The sequence below is a fragment of the Coccinella septempunctata genome, chromosome 2 (genome assembly GCF_907165205.1).
Source record: "Coccinella septempunctata chromosome 2, icCocSept1.1, whole genome shotgun sequence".
Lineage (NCBI taxonomy): Eukaryota > Metazoa > Arthropoda > Insecta > Coleoptera > Coccinellidae > Coccinella > Coccinella septempunctata.
Window position 1 is genome coordinate 7,856,033 of NC_058190.1, and position 23,227 is coordinate 7,879,259.

General features: G+C 35.9%; 1 protein-coding gene across 4 annotated transcripts in view; it reads left to right on the forward strand.

Moving 5' to 3' along the window:
* The window catches only part of LOC123308260 (inaD-like protein), a 370,976-nt gene that overhangs the window by 274,622 nt on the left and 73,127 nt on the right, over positions 1-23,227 (forward strand). For all 4 annotated transcript variants that reach the window (XM_044890846.1, XM_044890847.1, XM_044890848.1 and 1 more), the window contains exon 22: positions 284-353. In XM_044890846.1, coding sequence (XP_044746781.1) covers positions 284-353 — 70 coding nt within the window. The remainder of the gene's footprint in view (positions 1-283; positions 354-23,227) is intronic.

Consider the following 23,227-nt stretch of genomic DNA (forward strand, 5'->3'; position numbering starts at 1 on the left):
TTATTAATTATTAATTAATAAATGGGGCGTCAAAATCAAAATAACGGATGATTCATTAGCAGAAGAAGTATTCACATTATGAGTGAATCAAGAACACTTTATCTCCCAAAAAAAAGAGAAAATATCTTTCATTGAAGTAGTTTACTGTTGTAGTTGTAGATCTCATTTGGCAGGAGGCCAGAGCGAAATGAATGTCAGAACGAAACCTTGTAAAATGTTTTTGTAGTGATATCTTTCAGTAGGTTTTGTTTCGAACTTGAATAAAGAGTAATTTTTTTTTCAGGCGAAAAGCTGCTATAGATGACATTGCGGTCAAACCTATCACCCAGTTTCCTGTTTCGTTGGCAGAAGAGGTAAGTTGCACTTACAATGTGATTTTCACCGCTTATTACACCATGACAACAAAAACACAATGTGTGCAATAAAATCGTAATGAACATCACAATTCAGCACATAAGTTGATGAATTTTGGTCTAACCATGATTCGATATCATGATTGAGCAATATTTCCATGTAATTCTCAGTTTTGCAGCACCAAATTTACGAGAATGCTCTAAAACCATTACTCATTCAAGTAACGAACGGTCCTGCAAGAGAAAATAAGAAGAATCACAATTCGTGTTCGACATTTTCGCCAATTTTCAACCAACGCGATTTCTAGATATCGAAAATTTGATTGAAATTAATTTGTTCCTTAGTGATACTATTCTCTTGGCAGGGTAAGGCAGTATTTCAATTAACTTAGAATGGCTCTAAGGTTAGCCAGCTCTGCACCCTTGCAAAACATGTGTTCAGCTGTTTCTGCTTCTGATCCACACAGCCTACAGATCTCATCTGCTGACAGTGCCCAGTCAGCAGTTCCACCATCACCCGGAGCTCAGCCTTAGCAGTTTTCTGGTGTAGGTCGGTGAAATCATCACGAATTTCTTTGATTGAGTATGTCCAGGAGTGTTTCTTCAGAGGGTTATTCTGTTGTTCAACTCCCATTGTTGGACCGCTGCTTTATATTGGTATTATTCAAGCCCACGGGTAGCAAAGGCTCGGGTCCAGCAGGTGTTGAGCTTGATACCCTTTTGGCAAGTTCATCGGCTGTCTCATTTCGTTCAACACAATGCCCAGACACTTTGTTGTCTCTGGCCAGTTGCTTTATGGTATTATGGCACTCCCATCTCAGCAGAAATCTCTGGCAGTGTGATTCCAGGGACCTCAGCGTGGCCTGGCTGTCCGTGGTGATATAGATATGCGCCCCTTTGAGGTTCATTACTAGACACTCCTGAGCGCATACGTAAATAGCCAGTGTCTCGGTCTGTAAAATAGAGGGTTCACTTCCCAGGGCTTTATAGATCCTTAGTTAAGGTCCATATACGCCAACTTGGATGACTTTTAGACCAAACGATTTACGAAACTTATTGCACTAGGACGGTAAGGTATGACCGTTTCATAGGGCATTTCGAAATCGAAGATGATTGGCATGACGATGATGTCCAGTTGATTATAATTCATATAAAACCACGTATTCTATATTTGTATTTCCGATTACTTCTCGAAAATTTTATCCTTAATTGGTGTTTTTCATACCTGACGTGCAGTATATTTTGTATTTCGATACTTTTGTCTTCAAATTTTATTCTGCTTCGAAAATCATGAAAGCAAAGAATTTATCATGAACAATATCCAAATAAAAAAATGTGTGCAGACACCAAACACGAGTTTAACAGGGCCTGTAGAAAGATTCTTTTCTTTAGCGGATTTTATTTAAACAACAACAAAAGTATGTTCGTCATTTAAAAAGTTGAAAGCTAGAAGGAAACCCTTGATTTGATCATCTTTTTCTTCTAGTTTTCAAATGTCTAATTCTTGGTTTGAAGTGTGAATAATAAATCTATAGGGCTATAGTATTTTCAATGAACGACTTGTTTTTCTGTTGACTGTGATACGTGATTGTTTGTGAAAAACCCGTATTTAGCAATTATTATAAAAAAATTACTGGAAAAAGGGCGCCAGAAGACCATTTGCCGAGGGCGCCGATCACCTTAGTCCGGGGCCTGACCCACCTAAAGAAGCTATTGTGATGTCTGATGTGTATGTCTGACTTCTGGTTTTTCGGAAGCCTCGGGCGCGCCAGATAAATAACTTTCTCAACGCTCTCGCAGAGCCTCCCTGCATTCCTCTACTAGGTGTGGGTTAACCCTTTCCTCAGAAAAGGATTTCAGGGTTGCCAGAAGATTGTCAAAATAAATATATCATACGTGATGTTCAGCCTGCACTATGCAACACTCCTACCCTAGGGGGATGTAGAGGTCGAAACGAGGTCCCACAATTAACACTTCATTTTCTGTGGGCATCACAGAGCTATCAGTGAACCATTCTTGGTTTGGTGTAGAGTGTAGATCATAGGCTACCGTCAGGAACAATTACCCAGCAGAGTTCGGCGAAGTACAGGGCAAAATTCGATGTCCACTGAAGGGATTTCGAGAACTATAGCAGCAAGAAGCAAACTGATGACACATGCTCGAGCTCTTTTTTCCTGACTATTCCAAATCTGAAAACAGATCCAGCCTAACGTTCATAGATTTTGAGTTATGAACGAAAATTGAGAAATTGTCATTTTAAATGAAGCTGAATAACTTGCTTATTTGAACTCGTATTCGAAATCTGTTGTTACATTCTACAGGCACTTTTTTATGAGGAATTCGAATATGATATTATTAAATTTTTTGATCCAGTGATTTTCGAATTACGACAGGGATTTCTGATTTCTGAAATGTAAACTATAGTTGAAAGTTCTTTCATCTTGCTGAAATTTTTTTACTGATTTCAAAAATGTATTATATGTCGCTATTCATATGAATATTACACGAGAAAAAATTTAATATTTTTCCTCCTGTATAAGTGGGCTAGCATTACAATAGCGACCGTTGAATATGCATTATCTTTTGTAAACCTAAGCCTCTATGATTGGAATGAAAGATTAAAAAATAAAATTTACGAAACAAGAATACAAAATTATGAACAATTAAGAGACGGAATGGAAATCGTCCTGAAAGAAGTCACCAATGTTCACATCGGCAACGCTATACGTAGTGTTAGTTTGGCATGCTTATCTAACGATGGTTCACAATTCGAACATTACTGTTGATACCTATATTACCTCATCTTATTTTGTGTAAAAATTATAATTATAGTTTATTATCGTATTTTTTTGTATTACTGACTATTTAAGTTTCTTCCATAAATAGAAAAGCCGATAATTGAATAAATTTTTGTCTTTAATAATCAGACGAAAGTCTTTTACTCTCGATATGAATATATGAGAGAAATAATTATTCGACTGTCGGTGATTCCTATCACATAATTCTATGTGAAGTCACGAACCATAATCCATTTTCATCGGTCGCTATAGTTACGCCAGTCTCCTGAAAATTCAACAGTGAATCGAAAAGCTGGAATAAATATTGAATTTTGTTTATGTTATAATAATTTGAATAGCGACATATGGTACATTTTTGAAATCAGCAAAAAACTTCAGCAAGATGAAAGAACTTTCAATTATAGTTTTCTTTTGAAAAATCAGAAATCCATATCGTATCTCGAAAATGACTGGATCAAAAAATTTAATAATATCATATTCGAATTCCCCATAAAAGAGTGCGTGTAGAATGAAACAACAGATTTCCAAAACGAGTTCAAATAAGCGGGTTATTCAGCTTCATTTAAAATGACAATTTCCCAATTTTCGTTCATAACTCAAAATCTATGAACGTTAGGATAGATCTGTTTTCAGTTTTAGATTAGTCAAGAAAAAAGAGAGATCAGTTTTTTTCTTGCTGCAATAGTTTTCGAGATCCCTTCAGTAGACAACGAATTTTGCCACCCTGTACAAGCTGGTGCCCGCATAGTGCCTTCTATGGAGAAAGGAGAAGTGATGCGTTGGCATCCTCCAACATCTTGAGAGCCCTCGCGTGCCCTGTAAACAGTCCACAATCACGCCATTGTCCCTGTAAAATGAATCAAATTGAAATTTCTATTGTTCATTCCTGTTTCAGAGCAGAAAACGAAGATTTATAATTGATAGTAGATCACTGTGGTTGTGGTATTGTTAAATCATTGAACAGTCTTACCAGCATTGAGTATTAAACCCCCATTGGGGGTTAAATAGTCAATGATTTTCCAGTTTCCATTGACACTTTTGCGGCCAAAATACATAGAAAATTCAGAGAATTCTTCGGACGAAAATGTTACGGTGCCCTTTCTTTATTTTACCTTCCACCCACTCGATAAAGAATAGTGAAAATGTTATACCTACTGACACATTTTGTAGGCGGTTATATCCGATAATGATTTCGAATCGAAGTTTCCGCAAAACTATGATATATCAATTGAAGTAAATCAAGTGCAGTAGTTTTTCCGTGAACGTAACTTGTGAACGTGATTCGGATAACAATTGCAGTGTTACTTTTTTTGCAGAAAAAATGTTCACAAGACAGGGAACGAAGAAATACAAGGTGAAGAATTGAAATGTACCTAATTTTGAATTATAATTGAGGGTTTTTCGTAGATGCCGAAACATAGAACATAAAATCAATATTTCCTCATTTTTGAAAGAGTAAGAATTTCTATCCACGCTCTTTTTAATGTTCAACAGGATTTTGCAATGTACGGATGTTCTATTCTCCAGTGAAATTAGTTGAGAATTCGGAACATATTAGGAAAACTTTCTCATTGTGGGAGTTTGTCATGTGACAAATTGCCAAGTCACATTATGTCAGGCACAATACGATGGTGCAATTCGTGCATGACCCCTTCATTTATCTTTTGATTTCAAATATAATCACAATAAACAATTCCAGGAGACTCAACAGTAAGTTATCACTTCATAGTTAATGAACATATGAATAGCTTTCGTCAATTCGTTCATTATTTATGAAAACAATCCCAACCCGAAACTTCATGGCAGAATGCTATAAATATTTAATTTCTTGAAAGTTTGAGCTCTTGTGGTTTTAAAAATATGTTCGACAGCCAACTGCCTACTAATAAAAAATATGCCCGCTACATACAGATTTCGAAATGGTACAATGCATCTTCATAACTCAAGTAAATACAAAGTAATTGCTAGTACCTAGTGTTGAGAAAGGGTAAATTTCACTGAATAAAGAAATATTTAATATTCTATTATATAATTTCTTTTTTTTTCACCTCTTGAAGCTTGACGATAGCAACATATATCAAGGTGAAGAGACATTTTCTTGTAATTCAGCTAATCTGAGTTGAAATTAGTGTTATTATAAATTATTTCTCTTTTTTTCATAATGGTTTCAGTAAAAAAATATTTTAGTAAATGTTCGAAGTATCTGCCCCCCTTCTCTGAAATATGCCCCACATCAGAAAAAAACACGACAATGACAAGAAATCTTTGAAGATGCCTTCTAGCTTGCTGTACACAGTTGAGCAAGTTCTTTAAATTTCTGATCTGCACGGAACTGGTTCAATTCGACGTCTTTTAGGCAACTCACTAAAAAAATTCAACGGATCAAGCCTAAACGATCAATTCATTTATCTGGGTAGATGTTGCTAAATAAACACGGACGTTGACCGCCTCTGCATGCACAGTTTGCAGTACATCGTTTTGGAACCAATGGTTTCCTCTGACTCCTTCGGACATCTCTTCCAATGATGTTGAAAATTCATTTCGAAGGAATTCTACATAGATTTCAACAGTTTAGTTACCCCGTTAGTTCGAAACGGCCAATTATCTTCTCATTCCATATTCCTTTTCAATAATTTATTTTTAATTGGTGCTGGGATCTGTCTTCTCGGTTCAAATAAGGATTTGCCACCTGTGCAGGTTTTGCATATTGCAGTATGTCTTTTTGCCATAATTCATCGATTTTATGTTGTTTCCTTTGAAACGCTCAACTTCAGGTACAGTTAGAAATTATCGAATTCTCAATATTTTCTTATGTAGCAGGATTCACCTATTCCGTATTCTAATAGTTGTAATTTCGTTTTTACACTTATAATGACTAAGCATTGCATCATTTTGAATTATGCATAATTTTTCACTCCGGTTTCCTACATATTTTTCCACAATGAACACTCAAGCATTGATAGAATGAAATATTCTTCACATTTTATGATGAAAATTGATGTTCCATTTTTTCCCGAATAACAACAAGTCATTCATTAGGTTTCCGGAATAGATTATTCTATGAGGAATATTCCAGCAAGAGAAAACTGATATATTCATCTGTTACCGTGTTCTTCAGAAACTTAACTTCGAGTAGAAAAAATTATTATTAAAAAAAAGACATTTCGAAACAGAAACATACTGCAGATCACTCATCGGAATGTCATATGTTACTCTCGCTTCAAGGTGGCTTTCTGATCGTGAACGTAACACAAGACAATATATACTCCATTCACTTTTATTTTAGCAGTCGGTTGGCCATGGAAATTTGACACATTTCACTCTGTATAGTACGAAAATGTGGAGTTATGAAGCTTGTCGAAACATTTTTGCGTTTTAAATCAACGCTATGTTGCCCGTTCTACGTAAAAGTTTCTGTTATTACCTACGTATTTTATCACAATGTCGAATCTCTTCGGAAAATATGTGATGAACATAATTGAAGTTTATACAAACTGATTGAAGGCATACCAAATCCAATTATTTGCATGGAAAACACAAGAAATCAGTATAATATCATTATATGCACTAGCTTGAGGAGAGTTAATGTTCGTTATCTTCTTTGGCTAAAGTTTGAATACGTTCCATCAGTTTAGATTTCAAAAATATTAACCCGAAGATGAAATGCATATGATGCAGTGGTTGGGAATGGGTATCTCCCGAAGGAATTAACAGATAACTACAAGAATGTAGAATTCTTCAAAAAAAATCATCTTGCATCAATATAAGTTAATAAAAAGGAATTAAATGAAGTTTCAAGATGAACTTCACCTTTGAACAAAAATTTCACATGAATAAACAATAAACAGGACAACTGGCGCGTATTTGTGGCTGTTCATCTCAATACATTGATATAATAATAATAATAATTAGGTATTCATTGGTACCTTAAGACATTTACAATGTATAGGACAACTCAAATGAAAATTACAAAAATCAATTTTCGGGAACTTATTTCTACGATGACATTCATCGAAAATTCTTGAGTAAACTTTTCGCATTAATTCACTCAAACATAAAATTCTCAAATGCCACGACTTTTTTTGGGTCTCCCAATAGAAGGAAATTCTTTGTCATCCTCTTCATTCCAATCTTTCTGATTGTGGAAATATTCAGCTGAAATATAAGTCGTTTAGATTCAGATGAAACATTTTCGTAATAAAAATTGATATTAGTTGTGGCAACGGCGTTATGACATTAACGACATTCCATGAGTGCCAACCTTACTCCGTTCTAGTAACAAAAACTTGAGAAAATTATTTCATGACCAACCGACTGCTAAAATAAATGTGAATGAAATATAGTTGATCGATGATTTTTTTTGACTTCGTTTTTCTGAAATGAATCCTCACCTTTGACAACTAGCTGTAAAAGTACTGCAAAAAATGTTTTCCATAGATCTAGGAATCTCTACAGATACTATAAAACACATGATTCTTGTGGTATATTCTAGTATGGTTTAATATCATAAAATTATACTCATTCATTCATTCATTCATTGCTGTATCCCGTTACCGGGAATAAATCTACAAAAAGAAGAAAAAAAAAAAAATTGCGAGCAGACTTGTAATTTCTTAGGGCTAGTTATATTATACTCACCTCCAAAAATGTGGAGTGATTTATGAACATTGATCAAAATTTGCGATAGCCATAACACTAGACTGTAATGTCCAATTTCGATCAAATTTTGTGGGTTTGTTCACTTCACTGTCAAACCGCTTATGAAGTATCAATATTTTCAGGGCAGTTTTCATGATTTTTCTTTCAAGCCCCAAAAACTATATTTTTTACATCCCCAGAAATTCAGTTATTGGTATGAAAAACTACATCATTTATTCTAAGCAATTCAATTTTCACTTCACATGACACACTTGTCAAAAGATAATAGAAATCGGACGAATTCATGTTTTAAGTAATTTTTTCGAAATGCGGTCCTGTTTTTCTTCCTTTGGTTATAATATTCATCATCTGTTTTCGAGATTTCGAATTATTTCAAATTCTGTCCAACTCTTTTTCATTTTAAACCCTCAGCACCAACTGAGTGTTCGTAAAGAAGTGCAAAGTCCAGCTGTGAATTCCTGTGAAATTACATATTGACTTTTGATACAAATTATGTAAACTTTCTTGGAAAATGTAATCCATAAGTGTATTCCCTGGAAGGCTTGGATGACCTATATTCACCACTAGGATATGGCCAAAAACTCATGAAACACCCTGTATATCAGACTAAGGAAATAATTACATTGTATGGTGTTCAGTGTTTGCAGAATTAGTTGAACAACCTCTTTTTAACACTGCGAGATAGAGTAAAATGAATGGCAATGCATTCCTCCATCTTGTTTTCTTCGGAGTTGTGCGCCAAAATTGAAATTTGGGCAATTTGAATTTTATCTCCGGTCCTATTTGTGCTTTGAACTTTTTTTCTAACAGGTTTATTTTCTGAAATATAAAATGTAGTTGTGTTTTATCTCATAGGCAAAATAGTGTATTATAACTCAGAAAACATTGTAATATTTTCTGTTTGAATGAGTCATATATCGCCAGTGGCGTACTCTAACATTCATGGGAAAATTATTATATTTTTCATCATATCTGTATGAATCTGTGGACAAGACCTATTTCAAAAGTTATTGTATAATTTTTAGTAAAAAGATGATTCTTTTATGATGAACTAATATTTTTACATGGAACAATACAACTTTTTATTAGAGCTCAGTTCAGCAGGAAACCCAATAAAACAAAGAGTAAGCCACTGAATTGCTATGGAGATAGGTTGCGGCTAAGGAGTTTAAAAAAAACACTCAATTTTATTGCCGGAATATGCGGATATTAATAATCAAATGACGGGTTTCATCATTTCAATTTTTTTGTTTTTTTTTTTTTGTTTGGTGTAGCAGGGGGAAAATCTGCAAGACAGACGAACCACCCTCATCTCCTGAGGGGGAACAGTGTGGGGTTTCTCACTCTCCTGAGCTCGAGACCCACTAAAAACCCTACTGCTTCTTGAATTTTGGTTCCGGGCATTTGCCTATAAACCGTTCATCTCTTGGTCGGTTTTCTTCTCGCACACTATCGTGCTGGGATTTATGTGTTTATCCTCTATTGGATTAACACTTTATTGAATTTTTCAATAAGTTTCTGTTCTTATTTTAATCTCTTTTTAATTGATCTCTTGGTCTCCTTCGGTAAATTCGCATTCTCCTTTTGTCTTCCTCTGGATCGTAGTCCACTAGTTTCCTGAGTTCTTGATTCTGATGGGTTTTCGCTGTTTCGAATAATTTCTCTGCTTTTCTGTTCATGAATTCCGTTATGGTTTCCCATTTCAGGTCCTTATAAATCTGTCTATTCCTGACAAACCAAGGTGCATCTATTGCACATCGTAGCAGCTTGTTTTCAGTGGCCTGAATTCTTTTGATATGGCTCTTTGCCGCGAAACCCCAGGCAACGGATCCATAAGTCAGTTGATGAGGCCTAGCAACGGCTTTGATTATCTTCAATTTTGTCTCTTTCGACATGTGGCTTCTTCTTCCTATCAGAGGATAGAGTCTATTCATCGCTGCTTTCGTTTTGTCGATTGCTTGTTTGATATGACTTTTCCAGGTAAGTCCTTTGTCAAGCGTTATTCCTAAATATTTGGCTTCATTTTTCCAGTCGATTTCTTCGCCGTCAACATCCAGTTTTGTTGTGGGTCGCAGTCTTCTCTTCTGTAGTAATATTGCTTGGCTCTTTTGTCCATTGAGCTTGATTTTCCACTTTATGCACCAGTCATTTGTTTCGTCAATCGCCTCTTGTAGAACTCGTTCTATTATTTCAGGGTTTCGGTGTCGAGTTGCTATGCCTGTGTCGTCAGCATATAACGTTAGCATAGTTTTTGGATTTTTCGGAATATCGTGGATGTATATGTTGTACAGAAGTGGCCCAAGTACTGATCCTTGGGGTACTCCAGCCTCTATATCTTTTGTTGAGGAGCATTCTCCTCCCACTTTCACGTAAAATCTTCTATTTTTGAGATAATTCCTGATCAACTTGCATATTTTGATCGAATATCCAGCACATCTCATCTTATATATTAATCCTTCATGCCATACTCTGTCGAATGCTCTGGCGACGTCTAGTAAAACAAGACCTGTAGCTTGTTTATTTTGGAATCCCTCTGTTATGTACTCTGTGAGTCTTAATAATTGTTGTTCTGTTGAATGCTCTCTTCTGAATCCGAACTGTTCTGGTGGAATTAGTTCCAGATTTTCGGTTTCCTCATTTAGCCTCGTGGCGATAATTCTTTCTACTACTTTTCCTAAAGCCGACAGTAAACTTATCGGTCTGTAGTTTTGTGGAAACTTCTCTTTGAATGGTTTATTGAATACTATGACTTCTGCTGTTTTCCATTTTTCTGGGTAGTGTTCTGTCCTCATAATTCCATTCGCGATATTTGTTAGAGCGGCTATACCTGTTCTAGGTAATTTCTTTAACATAACATTCGTTATTTTATCGCTTCCGGGAGCTTTCCTCTTCTTCAAACTTCTAATTATTTCCCTGATTTCATTTGGCGATGCTGGCTTGTCTATTTCAGCAGTCGCTGGTAATTCATCCATTTCTTCATCATTTTCTTCAACCAGTTCTTCCAAATCTTCATTATCGTCGTCTATCCTGTAATTTATTCTCGATTCTCGTTCGATCGAGTCCGCCAATGCATCTGCCTTATCAGTATTGGTATAAGCCATTCCCCTTTCTCCGTGTAGGGGTGGAATTTTAGTCTTTTCTCCTCGTAGGCTTATTTGCATTCTCCATGCAGAATGATCGACTGTATTCAGTTCTTGAACCCTTTTGTTCCATCTGCTTGTTCTTAGATCTTTCAGGGCATTTTTCAGAACTTGGCTATGTCGGTTGAGGTTCCTTCTATTTAGATCATTTTTGTTCATCCTATATACTCTTCTGAGTCTTCGATTTTCTTGTATAAGATCTTTTACTTCTTTAGGCGTATCGCCATGCGAATGACTTGGAGCTGGTCTCTTCACTCTTCTCGTGCTTTTTTCGTAAGCTTTCAATATAATCTCTTCCAGTTTATCAACCGCACATTCCAGATCGTCTGGAGTGTTTATTGTTGGAATTTCTGATATTTCCGATTGTATTAAATGGCTGTATTTAGTCCAATTGGTAGATTCTCTTATTTCCAGCAGTTTTTCTCTTGGTTCTTCTCCAATTGTCAATTCCACGGGATTGTGGTTTGAGGTTCCATCTTCCAAAGTTTCAATCGAGAATTCTTGAGTTATATTTTTCAATATCGCGATATCTATTACATCTGGTATTCCTCTTCCAAAAGCAAGATATGTCGGTAGCTCTGGTCCAATAACTATGGCATTTTGTTTTTCGGCGAAATCCTTGAGTTTTTTGCCATTTCTATTCTCTGTTATGCTATTCCATAATGGGGATTTACAGTTGAAATCTCCGATGGAGATTTTCGGGTTTGATCCTTCCAACTTGTTGTTTATCTCTTCTTCCAATAGATTGTTTTGTGGTGGCTTATACGCCGAGGTTATTTCGACTCTTTGCCGATTTAATTCGGCAACAATCGTCACTTTTTCTGTTTTTCCTTGTGTTTCGTCGGATCTACTTTTAAAGTAGTGTTTCAGATCTGTTCTCACCAATATTGCTACTCCTCCTCCGGTGTTTGTAATTCTGTCACATCTATATGTTTCATAATTCATGAAATTCAGTCTTCTGTTCCGGTTTATTCTTGTTTCCTGTAGGGCTATAATATCAGGTTGTCTTTCTGATATTATTTGTTCTATCTCGGCTTTCCGAGTGTTGATCCCGTTTATGTTCCACGAGATTATCTTGAGGGATTTCTTCCTAATATCCGTAAGGTCCATTAATTCAGTTTACTGAATAATGCTTGGAGTTTTTTCTCCATTTACCTCTCAATTTTCAACATTATCTTGTTGAAAATTTTTTCCGTGAAGATATCTAAATCATCGGCTGATTCAGATATCTTTTTCTTCTCCTGTTGACTGTTCACAGCTTGTTTCATTGTAAGCTTTTTCTGTCCTTCTTTTTTCTGGACGGGTTTTGGAGTCTCCCTCTTCTTTTCCTGCTCTGTAGGTTGGGTCTTCGCTGCTTCCTGAATTTTTTGTTCAGAAGTTGTTGTTTTTGTTACCTTCTTTTTCTGTTCAACTGATTTTCGGGAATTTTTCTTTCTGGTCACCAACTTGAACTCGCTACATCCTTTGTAGCTAGCTGGATGGCCCTCTTCTCCACATAAGACGCATGTGGCATTTCTCTCTTCACCTTTTCTGGTGAGTGTGCAGTCATTGCTGCTATGACTTCCTGAGCACTTCACGCATCTCCACGGAAAGGAGCATTTGTTTTGTGCATGTCCGTACCTTTGGCACCTAAAGCACTGGCTTGGACTTTCAGGCCTCTTTTTATGTTCAACCACAATACAGAGGTTGTAGAGTCGCTTCACTTCGAAGATTTCCTTTTTCTGGGTTTTAACCAGGTAGAGAGGTATTGGTTTCTTTGTCTTGTTCGATGTCATTCTGGACACCTCAGCGTCTGATATTCCCTGGAATATCAGGTCGTCCTTGATCAACGCAAGATCAGCGTCGATTGGTAAATGGCTAATAACGGCATATATCTTCTTCTCCTCCTCCATTTGGTAGGTAAAAAATTCTTTACCATGCTGCTCGAAGAATTTAGTGATTTTTCTAAAATCATCTACGGTTGACGCGATGATTTTTATACCGTCTTTAACTGTAGTTGCACGGTTGTAATTTATCCTTTTTGTGTAGAGAGCTTTAGATATCTCTACCCAATCTGAGGTGCCCATCATCGTGATGGGTGGAATTTTATCTCTTTTAGGCACTTCCGTTGCCTTCTTGACAGTCTCCTCATCAGAAGAGGAGCTTTCTTTTCGCGCGCGTTTAGTTGGGGGCGCGTTTGGGGCCTTCGCGACCTGCGTTGAATCATTTTTCCTTGTTTCGGGTTGTGAAACAATTCCTATAAGGGAATTATTCTTGGAACCCGCTACCGGCTTTGTGATTGCGGCGTAAGTGGGAGATTTCGTCATATTATTGCGGGTCATTTCCTCCCTCAAGAGGCGCATCTCACCGACCAACTGTGACACAGTTTCAGTCAGTTTTTCTATTTGAGCTTTCAACTGCCCATTTTCTTCTCTGAGCTTTACAAGCTCCTCGTGTTCGCCTTCGCTGAACTCTTCAGCATCGGTCGCTTCCATGTAGGAACCCTCATTATCTGAGGTTTCCGACATGGTTTTATAATCAAAAATCTCAAAATATCAAACAATTTGAAAATAATAAAATATTCAGAAATCTTCACTGAAATAGTCTAATATAAAACTATGGTATAAAGCCGAATGTTTTATACGCTATGATAAAAATCAGAAAAGAGATACGAAAAATAAGCTCACCTGATGTTTTCTGCAGTACCAACGAGAAGAAAAAAAAAATTCTCTGGACACTTAGGATGAACACCAACTTTGAAAATTTTAACGAATTAAAATTCCGATAACAAATATAGAACCTACACAAACTTCACAGACGGAATCAAATATTCCGTAGCTTGGTTAGTGGGCACTTTCACCTCCGCTTTCTCTTTTACGGCACTGTGACACTTCGACTTTCTCGTCCGCTTTCTCTTTTATAGCACTAGGAGCACTGTAGCACGTCTTCCCTTGTCAAGCGAATGACTCGGAATGATCATTTCAATTTTGAGTTATTGGATGAAGAAATATTAATTCACTCCCAGACTTATGTCCAACCCTGTGTATATACATAGATGTATATTTCCCAATCCGACATGCAGTTGTCAGATAAAAGTTAGTTTTACATCCAAAGTTGTTTTTTGTAATGATACCTAATATAAAGTTCAAAAGCGAGCAATTTAATTGGAACAGGCATGGAATAGCAGACATAATTCCAGATGAGTCATATTATTTCTTATAACAAAAACATGGAATGGACATCAGCAAAAGTGCTTTATTGTCATCTTTATTTTGTTTGAACGAATAGAAAACATATTGAGCCTGGTATTTCATAGGCGAAATTCTCTATGCTGAATTATTCTGCGGAATTACATCGACATACCTATAAATTACTCCATTCACTTTTATGAAGGCACTCGGTTGGCCATGTAATAATATTCTGAAATTTTTCTACCTAGAAGTCCTAGAACGGAGTAATAGTCCGAGATCTGGCAGCAAAAACAACTACCTCATAAGTTACCAAAGGTTTGGTTTGGCACTTTGGTTCATTCTAATAATGTGAACTCGAAACCGTCCGTCTGCCGTTCGTGAGTTGTCGCCTTATTGGATAAAAAAAATTGAAAAGATGTGAAAAAAACGATTAGAACTTTCCAATTATTACCAAGATAAATGTTGTGTCAAAATGGTCTAGGATCTCTGAATTGAATTCGTAAGTGTCTGCCAACAGGGGTGGTCGCTATTTTGAAACAGACACTGTCAAATACAGGGTGGTCCAGATCGTAACCAAGAAATTTTAACCACGTATTCTACATCAAAAATAAGCCCTAGTTTGTCATATAAACATATGTCGAGAAATGTTTCCTCTCCGAGATACGGGGTGTTAAATTTATTTTCAGATAAAAAAAATGATACGCCACTGTTTTTTTCGACAATAAAAATTATTTTTTAAATCCTTATTTAATTTGGAGCAAATTCGGTCTCCCGACTTTTTGCTGTACGAGGCACCGTTTCCGGTTAAAAAAATAAAACACATTCTCATGCATGAAGAAATCGCCAAAATTTGATATGGTAGGTATGTACATAATAATAATAAGACTATTTTTGTAAACAAAACGTGTAACAAAAAAAAAGCATTAACAACCACACTCAAAACGAACTTAAAGAAGATATTCGTTGTATGACCCATTTTGCTGAACACATAATTCACATCGACGTCTAACAGATCCGACAGCAGCAGCTAAATTTCGATTTCTTAATTCGTCTCAAGCATTTTGAATACGTCCAATAAGTTTTTCCTTGAGTTCACAGGAGTCATATATACGAATTCTCTCAAAAACCCCCATACGAAGAAGTCCAAAGGGTAATATCGGGGCTCCGTTGAGGCCAACTGACTGGCCCATTACGTCCGATCCATCTTTCTGGAAAATTATTATCCAACCAGTTCCTCACATTTCTATGAAAGTGGGCTGGACAACCGTCAAGTTGAAACCAAGCCGCTAATCTTGATTCTACTGGAATATTTTCCCACATATTTGCATGCTCTGTCATTAGAAATTGTAAAAAAATTTTACCATTAACTCGTTCTGGTAAGAAATAGGGTCCAAATAGGTGATTATTATAAACTCCAAGCCAAACATTAACACTAAATTCTACTTGGAAATTTCTTGGTCGAATGGGATGTGGATTTTCGTGGGCTCATACATGCTGGTTATGAAAGTTTACCACGCCCCGACGAGTAAAACACGATCCATCAGTCCATAATATGGTATGTATTTAAAAAGTCTCTATTCTGCTCAATTGAACGAAGAATCCACTGGCAAAAAAATAACCTTCGATGTTCATCACCTTCTCGTAAACCTTGGACGGGTTGCAAATGGAAAACATGTCGACGGTCCTTTTTTAAAACTCGAAGAATTTTTGACTTAGAAAATCGAAGTGTGCGAGCTGCTATTCGACTGCTTGTTGTTGGATTCCTATCAAATTCACGAAGAATCCTGTTATTGTTCCTTTCTTGCCCAATATTCACCCTATTCTGCCTTTCATCAGGTCTAGTACTAAGTCCATTAGTTCTGAATCGTTGGTGAATGTTGACAAACTGAGGAATGCGGATGGCGTCTTCTCGGAAATCTTCTTCGGTACTCCCTAGCTGCTTCCGCCGAGTTTCCATTTGCCACTCCATAACAGAAATGGATATCGGCTTGTTCCTGACTCGTAAAACAAAAAGGTATTTAGTTAGAGAAACTGACTTATCACTGTGATAAATTACTGTCAAACTTCAAATAAATGTTCGAAGCTGACTCCATGGCACACTTTGCTTTCCACAATAAGGAAATTACAGTTTTTTATGGTTATGCTTGTATTGAAACGAGTAATTGGAAACCAAAACTGTCATTTTAGTTTTTTGATCAAATTACTCTACCCTAAATATAGGATATCGATTGAAATTTATTCTGGGAGGATTCTGCATCTCTTCATAAACTTTTTAGGGTTTTCACCCCCAATCTCTGAAACAAAATCAATTAATGTCAAACAAAAGCCACAATTCAGAAGATTTTCAAAAGTAGATTTTTCGTCTGATGAAGGAGTCTGATATAGACTCCGAAACGTTACAACTTATAATTATAATTTCAACGTTATTTATTTTGAGTTCATTGGCAGGCAACAATTTTTTCTAGTTAATTTGCTCCTGACAAATTAGTGCAAGAATTTACGCAGGAGCAAATCGTTGATTTCATTTTTAATTGATTTTGTTTCAGAGATTGGGAGTGAAAACCTTAAAAAGTCTAAAAATAGGAGTTGTGTGTGTGTTGAATTTATCTAATCTTAGAAAATTGCTACAAAACCGTAGTAAGCTTTTTATTGCTAGGTATATCAAATTTTGGCGATTTCTTCATGCACGAGAATGTGTTTCATTTTTTCAACCGGAAACGGTGCCTCGTACAGCAAAAAATCAATAGACCGAATTTTCTCCAAATTAAATAAGAATTTGAAAAGTTTTATTGTCGGAAAACCCAAAGGCGTATCATTTTTTTATCTGAAAATATTCAGTCTCGCTGCAGTACGGACGCCACTGGTAGTCTCAACCTATGTCTCAAATTTCACAAAAATATTTCAAGCAGTGTGAATGTTATTAATAAAAAACATATTTTTTTTCAATAAATTTAACACCCCGTATCTCGGAGAGGAAACATTTCTCGACATATGTTTATATGACAAACTAGGGCTTATTTTTGATGTAGAATACGTGGTTAAAATTTGTTGGTTACGATCTGGACCACCCTGTATTTGACAGCATCTGTTTCAAAATAGCGACCACCCCTGTTGGCAGACGCTTACGATTTCAATTCAATTAAGATCCTAGACCATTTTGACACAACATTCATCTTGGTAATACATAATTGGAAAGTTCTAATCGATTTTTTCACATCTTTTCAATTTTTTTAATCCAATAAGGCGACCACTCACGAACGGCAGACGGACGGTTTCAAGTTCACATGATTTAAATGAACCAAAGTGCCAAACCAAACCTTTGGTAACTTATGAGGTAGTTGTTTTTGCTGCCAGCTCTCGGACTATAAGGTTGGAACTTATGAAATGAGTTGTTAATGTGAGAACTACGTTACCACAACTAATATTAATCAAACTACAACTACAACTACAAAAAAATGTGTTCAAAAAAAAAGAGGTGCTGTTCAGAATTGAAGGTCCATTAATTTCAGTCAAAATTCAGATAAGAACAAATTTGGCAATACTACCCTAGTAGTAGTAGTAGTATTAGAGGACAATGAAAACATTTAGTTGATGACCTTAATTTTGAAAGAGCATTGTGTTCTTATATTACCCCCATATCATTGTCAGTACCTTTAATCCTATTGAAATTATATATTATATATAATTATTATAGAGTCCGCAGCTTGGTGGTTAGAAGCGTCGTTTTAGTGTTTCCAACCGCAAAGTACTTAGTTCGATCCCGGGCTAGGGAAGAAATTTTCTAGCGATACGGGTTAGGGCCACCATTCACTGTTGGGTTAAAATTAGCAGTGCTGTGCCTAAAGGTGGCGTAAGGACACAGTAACAAAGCCTACACAGAACACAACTGGTTCTCCGAACTCGTAAAGCTCACAGAGCTTCTGAGGGTGTTCTACGGAGAATCAGGATAAAATAATAACGTTCAGTTTCATAATCGAATTAAACGTCACTGTAAGCTTAAAGATTCCTTTACTGTCATTTTTAGTAGGGTTAAAAACCGGCCGTAATAATCATAAAATTGCCATGGCGTTTTCTAAGAACTTCTACTACAAGAACATAATATATTCTTTTTTCTATTAGATAGATGAGGTCACGAGTTTATGGCTCTTGCGAAATGTACCTACAACAGAAATGTGGAAATTATATTTCCGTTGTGATAAGTTCATAATAGAGGACTCGGCGGTTATGGGTAATCTCCCCATTCATTATTTCATTGGGAGAATCAGATTCAGAATTTTCTGATGGTGAGTCTGATTCAATCAAGGACCCAATGGATGTGAAAAAATATGAACAGGAAATTTTGGAGTCGTCAATTCTCCAGAAGAAAGCCATACAAGTAAAGGAAAAGTTAACATTTAGGAAATCATGTAGAGGACACTTCAGAAGGAATGAAATTTTAACACTATATGACTTTTCTGTTCGAATACAATGATCTATTTTCTCAACATCTAAATGTCAAAAAAATTATTGAAGCAATCTACTCAGGCAAGATGGTTGAAATTTGTAACAAAAGGCAAAGGATATACAGAAAATAAATACTATATACCATATGAGTATTTGTGGATATTAAGTTCTTTATAACATTTTTCGAACACGATGGTGAAGCGTCTTCAACCATTAGCTAAAAAAGATAACCAACATTATCTTCTTCTCGATCAACTGTATATTATGTGTCAATCATTTAATTCTCTTCCACGGCAGATATATACAGGGTTGGGATGAAGTTTGTAACCAAGTGAATATCCTATGAACAAAAAAGAGAATATTTATGAAATTTTACAGGTAAGTGCAATGGCGCAAAATGAATTGAATGAAATTTACAATTTTTTGCTGATAATATAATTCCGGTTGAACCGGAAATATCCTCAACTTTTTAATTTATATGAGACCTCCTGTATATCTTTGCAGATGTTGAAAGAACTTGGAATATATTAGGTTTAGTGTAAAAAATCTGTATATACGAGGAATTATCGCACGTTAATGAACTTCTTTTGAGTTTTTTACATTACCGTAAGAAAACGTTCAAATAAACACATTGAAGTTATGTATATGCATAATAATAATTTTGCACCATTGCACTTATCTGCAAATTTCATAAATATTGTCCTTTTCGTTCAAAGGATATTCACTTGGTTCCATACATTATCCCAACCCTGTAGATTGTTCATATCATTATGTACACTGTATGTTTAAGTCTTAATGAACGCTGTTTTGGGTGTTTGTCAACCTGTGTGAGTTCATTTTTGTAAATAAATAAATAGCAAAAATATAACTAACGTGCGTTCAAAAAAATTCGTCGTCAAGTAGGCTATGGAATTTTGAACGTCGATATTTCGTGTCTAAACGTAATTCTTAGCTCGTGCTTTACTATTTTCCGGGTGAACTGTCATTTTAGCATTTTGGGTTGTTGTTGAATTAAAATTATCAGCAAATTATAAAGATGGTTTTTACGGACGTGTGAAAGACTTTTACTATTGAATTCTACTTCAAAATTGGAAAGAGAATTGAAGGAAAATGGAAATATTCTGTTCCGGCGACTTCATTGAAGCCTATGTTGCTGTTGATTATTAAGAATGAATTTTTCCATTGTACTGTTTTGCGATGTGTTGACGAAACAGGTATGTTCAAACAAAAAAGGAAGTGGTATACCAAAAAAGAAAACTCTAGAGTTCAGTAATAATGAAAACATGGTGACAGAAGCTCGACAAACCTCTCTTCAGATTTTATCTCAAGTGGATGGAGTATCCGTTGGCATATGCCACCCGATTTTGAAAAAAAGATATCCATTTGTTTCCATAAAGATTGACAAATTGACATGTTATCAGAAAACTGAAAAGGTTGTGATTACCTAACCTTGTAGCATCCAAGAAAAATTGGAGTTCAGTATCATACTGAACTGATGCATACTGACCTCGATACTGACATTATGCATCAGTCAAAGGCAAAATGTGGACCTACTTTCTTTTATGGAACTTCAATAGCAGAACGTTATGAAGGAGAAAGCATCATGCCTTTTTATAGCTGAATTGAATTTCAATAAATTGTCCAATAGCTATTTTCATGTAATTCAGTTCTTTTAGTTTAATCATGGATTTTCAGTAATGACTGAATCAATTCAATATTTATAGAGAATTAATAAACATATTATTGAGAATCTTACTGTAATCTATTCATATGACTGAAGTAACTAGAACCTTCTTACAAAAAAACATACTACCACGATCAATTCAAGATTCATGTCTCTTACGTATGAAAATAGTGGACGGTTAAAATTTTCACGAAGAACTTTTCTAACCGCCTGAGATTGTTTGGATTCTTGTCATCTTACTCAATGAAAGAAATGCTTTTCGAACGTTGGGTGAAATTTACAGGTAACCTTTTCTGAAAAGTGCCTTTCCGTACAAAATTACGATATATAGGTTAATGTCATCATTGTTTACATTTTGGGAAGATGAAGTAATTCAAGGAAAGACATACGTTCAGCCACCGAACATCAGCCTTCAAAATTTCATAGCCTACTTGACGACGAATTTTTTGAACGCACGTTATATTCTGAAACTCGTGTCAGCACAGATTTTCGAATTAATTAATTTTCTGACGTAAATGCACATTGCGAGAAATACCTACGTAATAACTGAGACTTTTACGTAAAATGGACAATATAGCGCTAATTTAAAACCCAAATATATTTTGATAAACGTCAAAACCTCACATTTTCCTACTATGCTGTGTAGAATGTGTCAAATTCCCATGGCCAAACGAGTGCTTTTATAGAATTGAATGGAGTATATAAATATGTATCTGAGTTCACTACATTTATTGTATATTTTACAAACAAGGAGTTGAGAAAAACATCCATTCCTGTTTATGTAATCTCACTCCAAACGTGAGGCTGCACAAATAACGCGCAAATGACATTTCATCTGCTCAAATTTTATCCAGTAGTATCCAGTAAGACTGGCAGAAAGAGACGGTCAAATATTCATAACGTATAGTAACGAGAAAGAGGTCGTAATGATGCCGGATTACCTAAACTGAAAAATGAATTCACGAAAAGCTGGCATGCTGGGATTTGAGTTCGTGGAAGAATCGGATACCGGACTGTAAATGATCCAACAGGAATAACCGGAAAGCACGCAAATGCAAGCTGGACGATGAAACCGGTGGAACAGGGAAATCCGGACAATATAAATGACCTAATTACCATTGATGTCCGAGTTCAATAAGCGGAATCCAGTTGGCGCACGTTTTGCATGGTCCATACACTCTATATTCATTAGTTCAAAAATTAAGTAGGTTCAAGAACCTTATAACGAGAGAGCAGTTTGAAAAACAGTTCATTCTTTGACCATTAAGAAATATAATTGAATATAGGGAAGCGTTTAACAGTGGTTTGTTTACAATAGGTCCTTTCGTTTGCATAGAAAGTGTAGCACTTACCTACAATCGGTGTAATTTACACTCGATTTTAGTATTCGTTTGCTTATTGGATTCACAAAAGTGTAGAGGAGGTGTCGTTTATCCACACCTAGACAAAAGGAGTTGTAATATTAGTTCTGTGGTGTGAAATTCAAAATTTGATATTAATGTCACTGACGTCACAGTAATCTACTTCAGAATGGAAAAGTTTAAATTTATAATTTCTGATAAGTTCATCACTTGGATGAAAAAGTAACACGTAACACATCTTCTGAGGAACGTAACCATATTTCGAATTCGAATTATTAGTCTATGAGCGTGACAACCTAACGTCAGTGGTTTTTTCATTCGTTTTCGTAATTACACCGAAAATCAGCTGATTTAAAGTGCAGTGTAGATTACACTACACTGAAAAACAGACGAAAGGACCTAATGAGAATCGGAAGAGATTTTGGAGTTTCAATACGAGGGTTCATGGAAAATACTGTTACATACCGTTGAATTCTCATTTATTTATATTTTACCTTATTATTTCCCCCAACAAAATCGTAACTTATAAAACCAGAAACAATTCATTCAATTCAAGAAATGATTTTTTTTCAAATAATTCTAACTCACAATCTATTCTTTCTTTTACCATAACACCATTAATTTTCAAACACGAAGTATTATAATACTACCCTAAATAATTATCATGGCCACAACACAAATATCCTCTTATTCCTCCTACTGATGAAACAAACTAACTAAATTATATTCGGGAATTTCGAACCTTAACAAAATCCCCAAATATAAAATATTTTTCCCCTTATTGCAGATTTTGGAAATAAACATTTTAAATTTTCAAAACTAAATTCCACAAAAAAAAATGTTAACTATTAACCTAAGTCTTCCTTCTTCAACCTAGTATCTTTTCTTTTTTTTTTTTTTTTTATTAAAAGAAGGTGTCTCGACTGCTATGGTCATTGACACAAAGGGACATTAAAATCAACAATGAGGTAAATTAAATACAATGAGCAATGGATAGACTATCAAGAAAGTTCACTATGTTAACACTGAAGTCCGGCTTGGTGAGGTCTGCACTTAAGTTTCCCTGGAGGCCATGTAATTCTCGGTTCGCAGAGTGGAAGGAGCAGTCCATTAGGATGTGCTTGACAGTGAGCACTGTGTTGCAGTGTTCACATAGCGGGGGCGCAGATGAAGCCATAAGGTAACCGTGGGTGTATCTGGTGTGTCCAATTCTGAGTCTTCTCATTATGACTGTGGTCAGTCTGTCTGATATGGTGAACTTGAGAGGTTTCACGCTTGGGTGGATATCATGTAGCTTAGAGGAATTGCGGTCCCATTCTTGTTGCCATCTTTCCTGAATTTTGGACGTTAGGAGTGCTTGTAGATCTTTTTGTGTGGTGATGTTGGGTGTTTCGGTGAGGTGCTTGGAGGCGCTCTTAGCGGCTTTGTCGGCGAGTTCGTTTCCAGCTATGCCTACATGTGAGGGTGTCCAAATTATTGTCAGGCGGTGATGGGTATTAATTAGCTGTTGATAGTGGTCGTGGATATTTTGGGCGATAGGATGCTGAGTATGTCGGTCTTTGATGAGCTCTACGGAAGACGCTGAGTCGGTGCATATAGCAACATTATGGTGGTTGGTA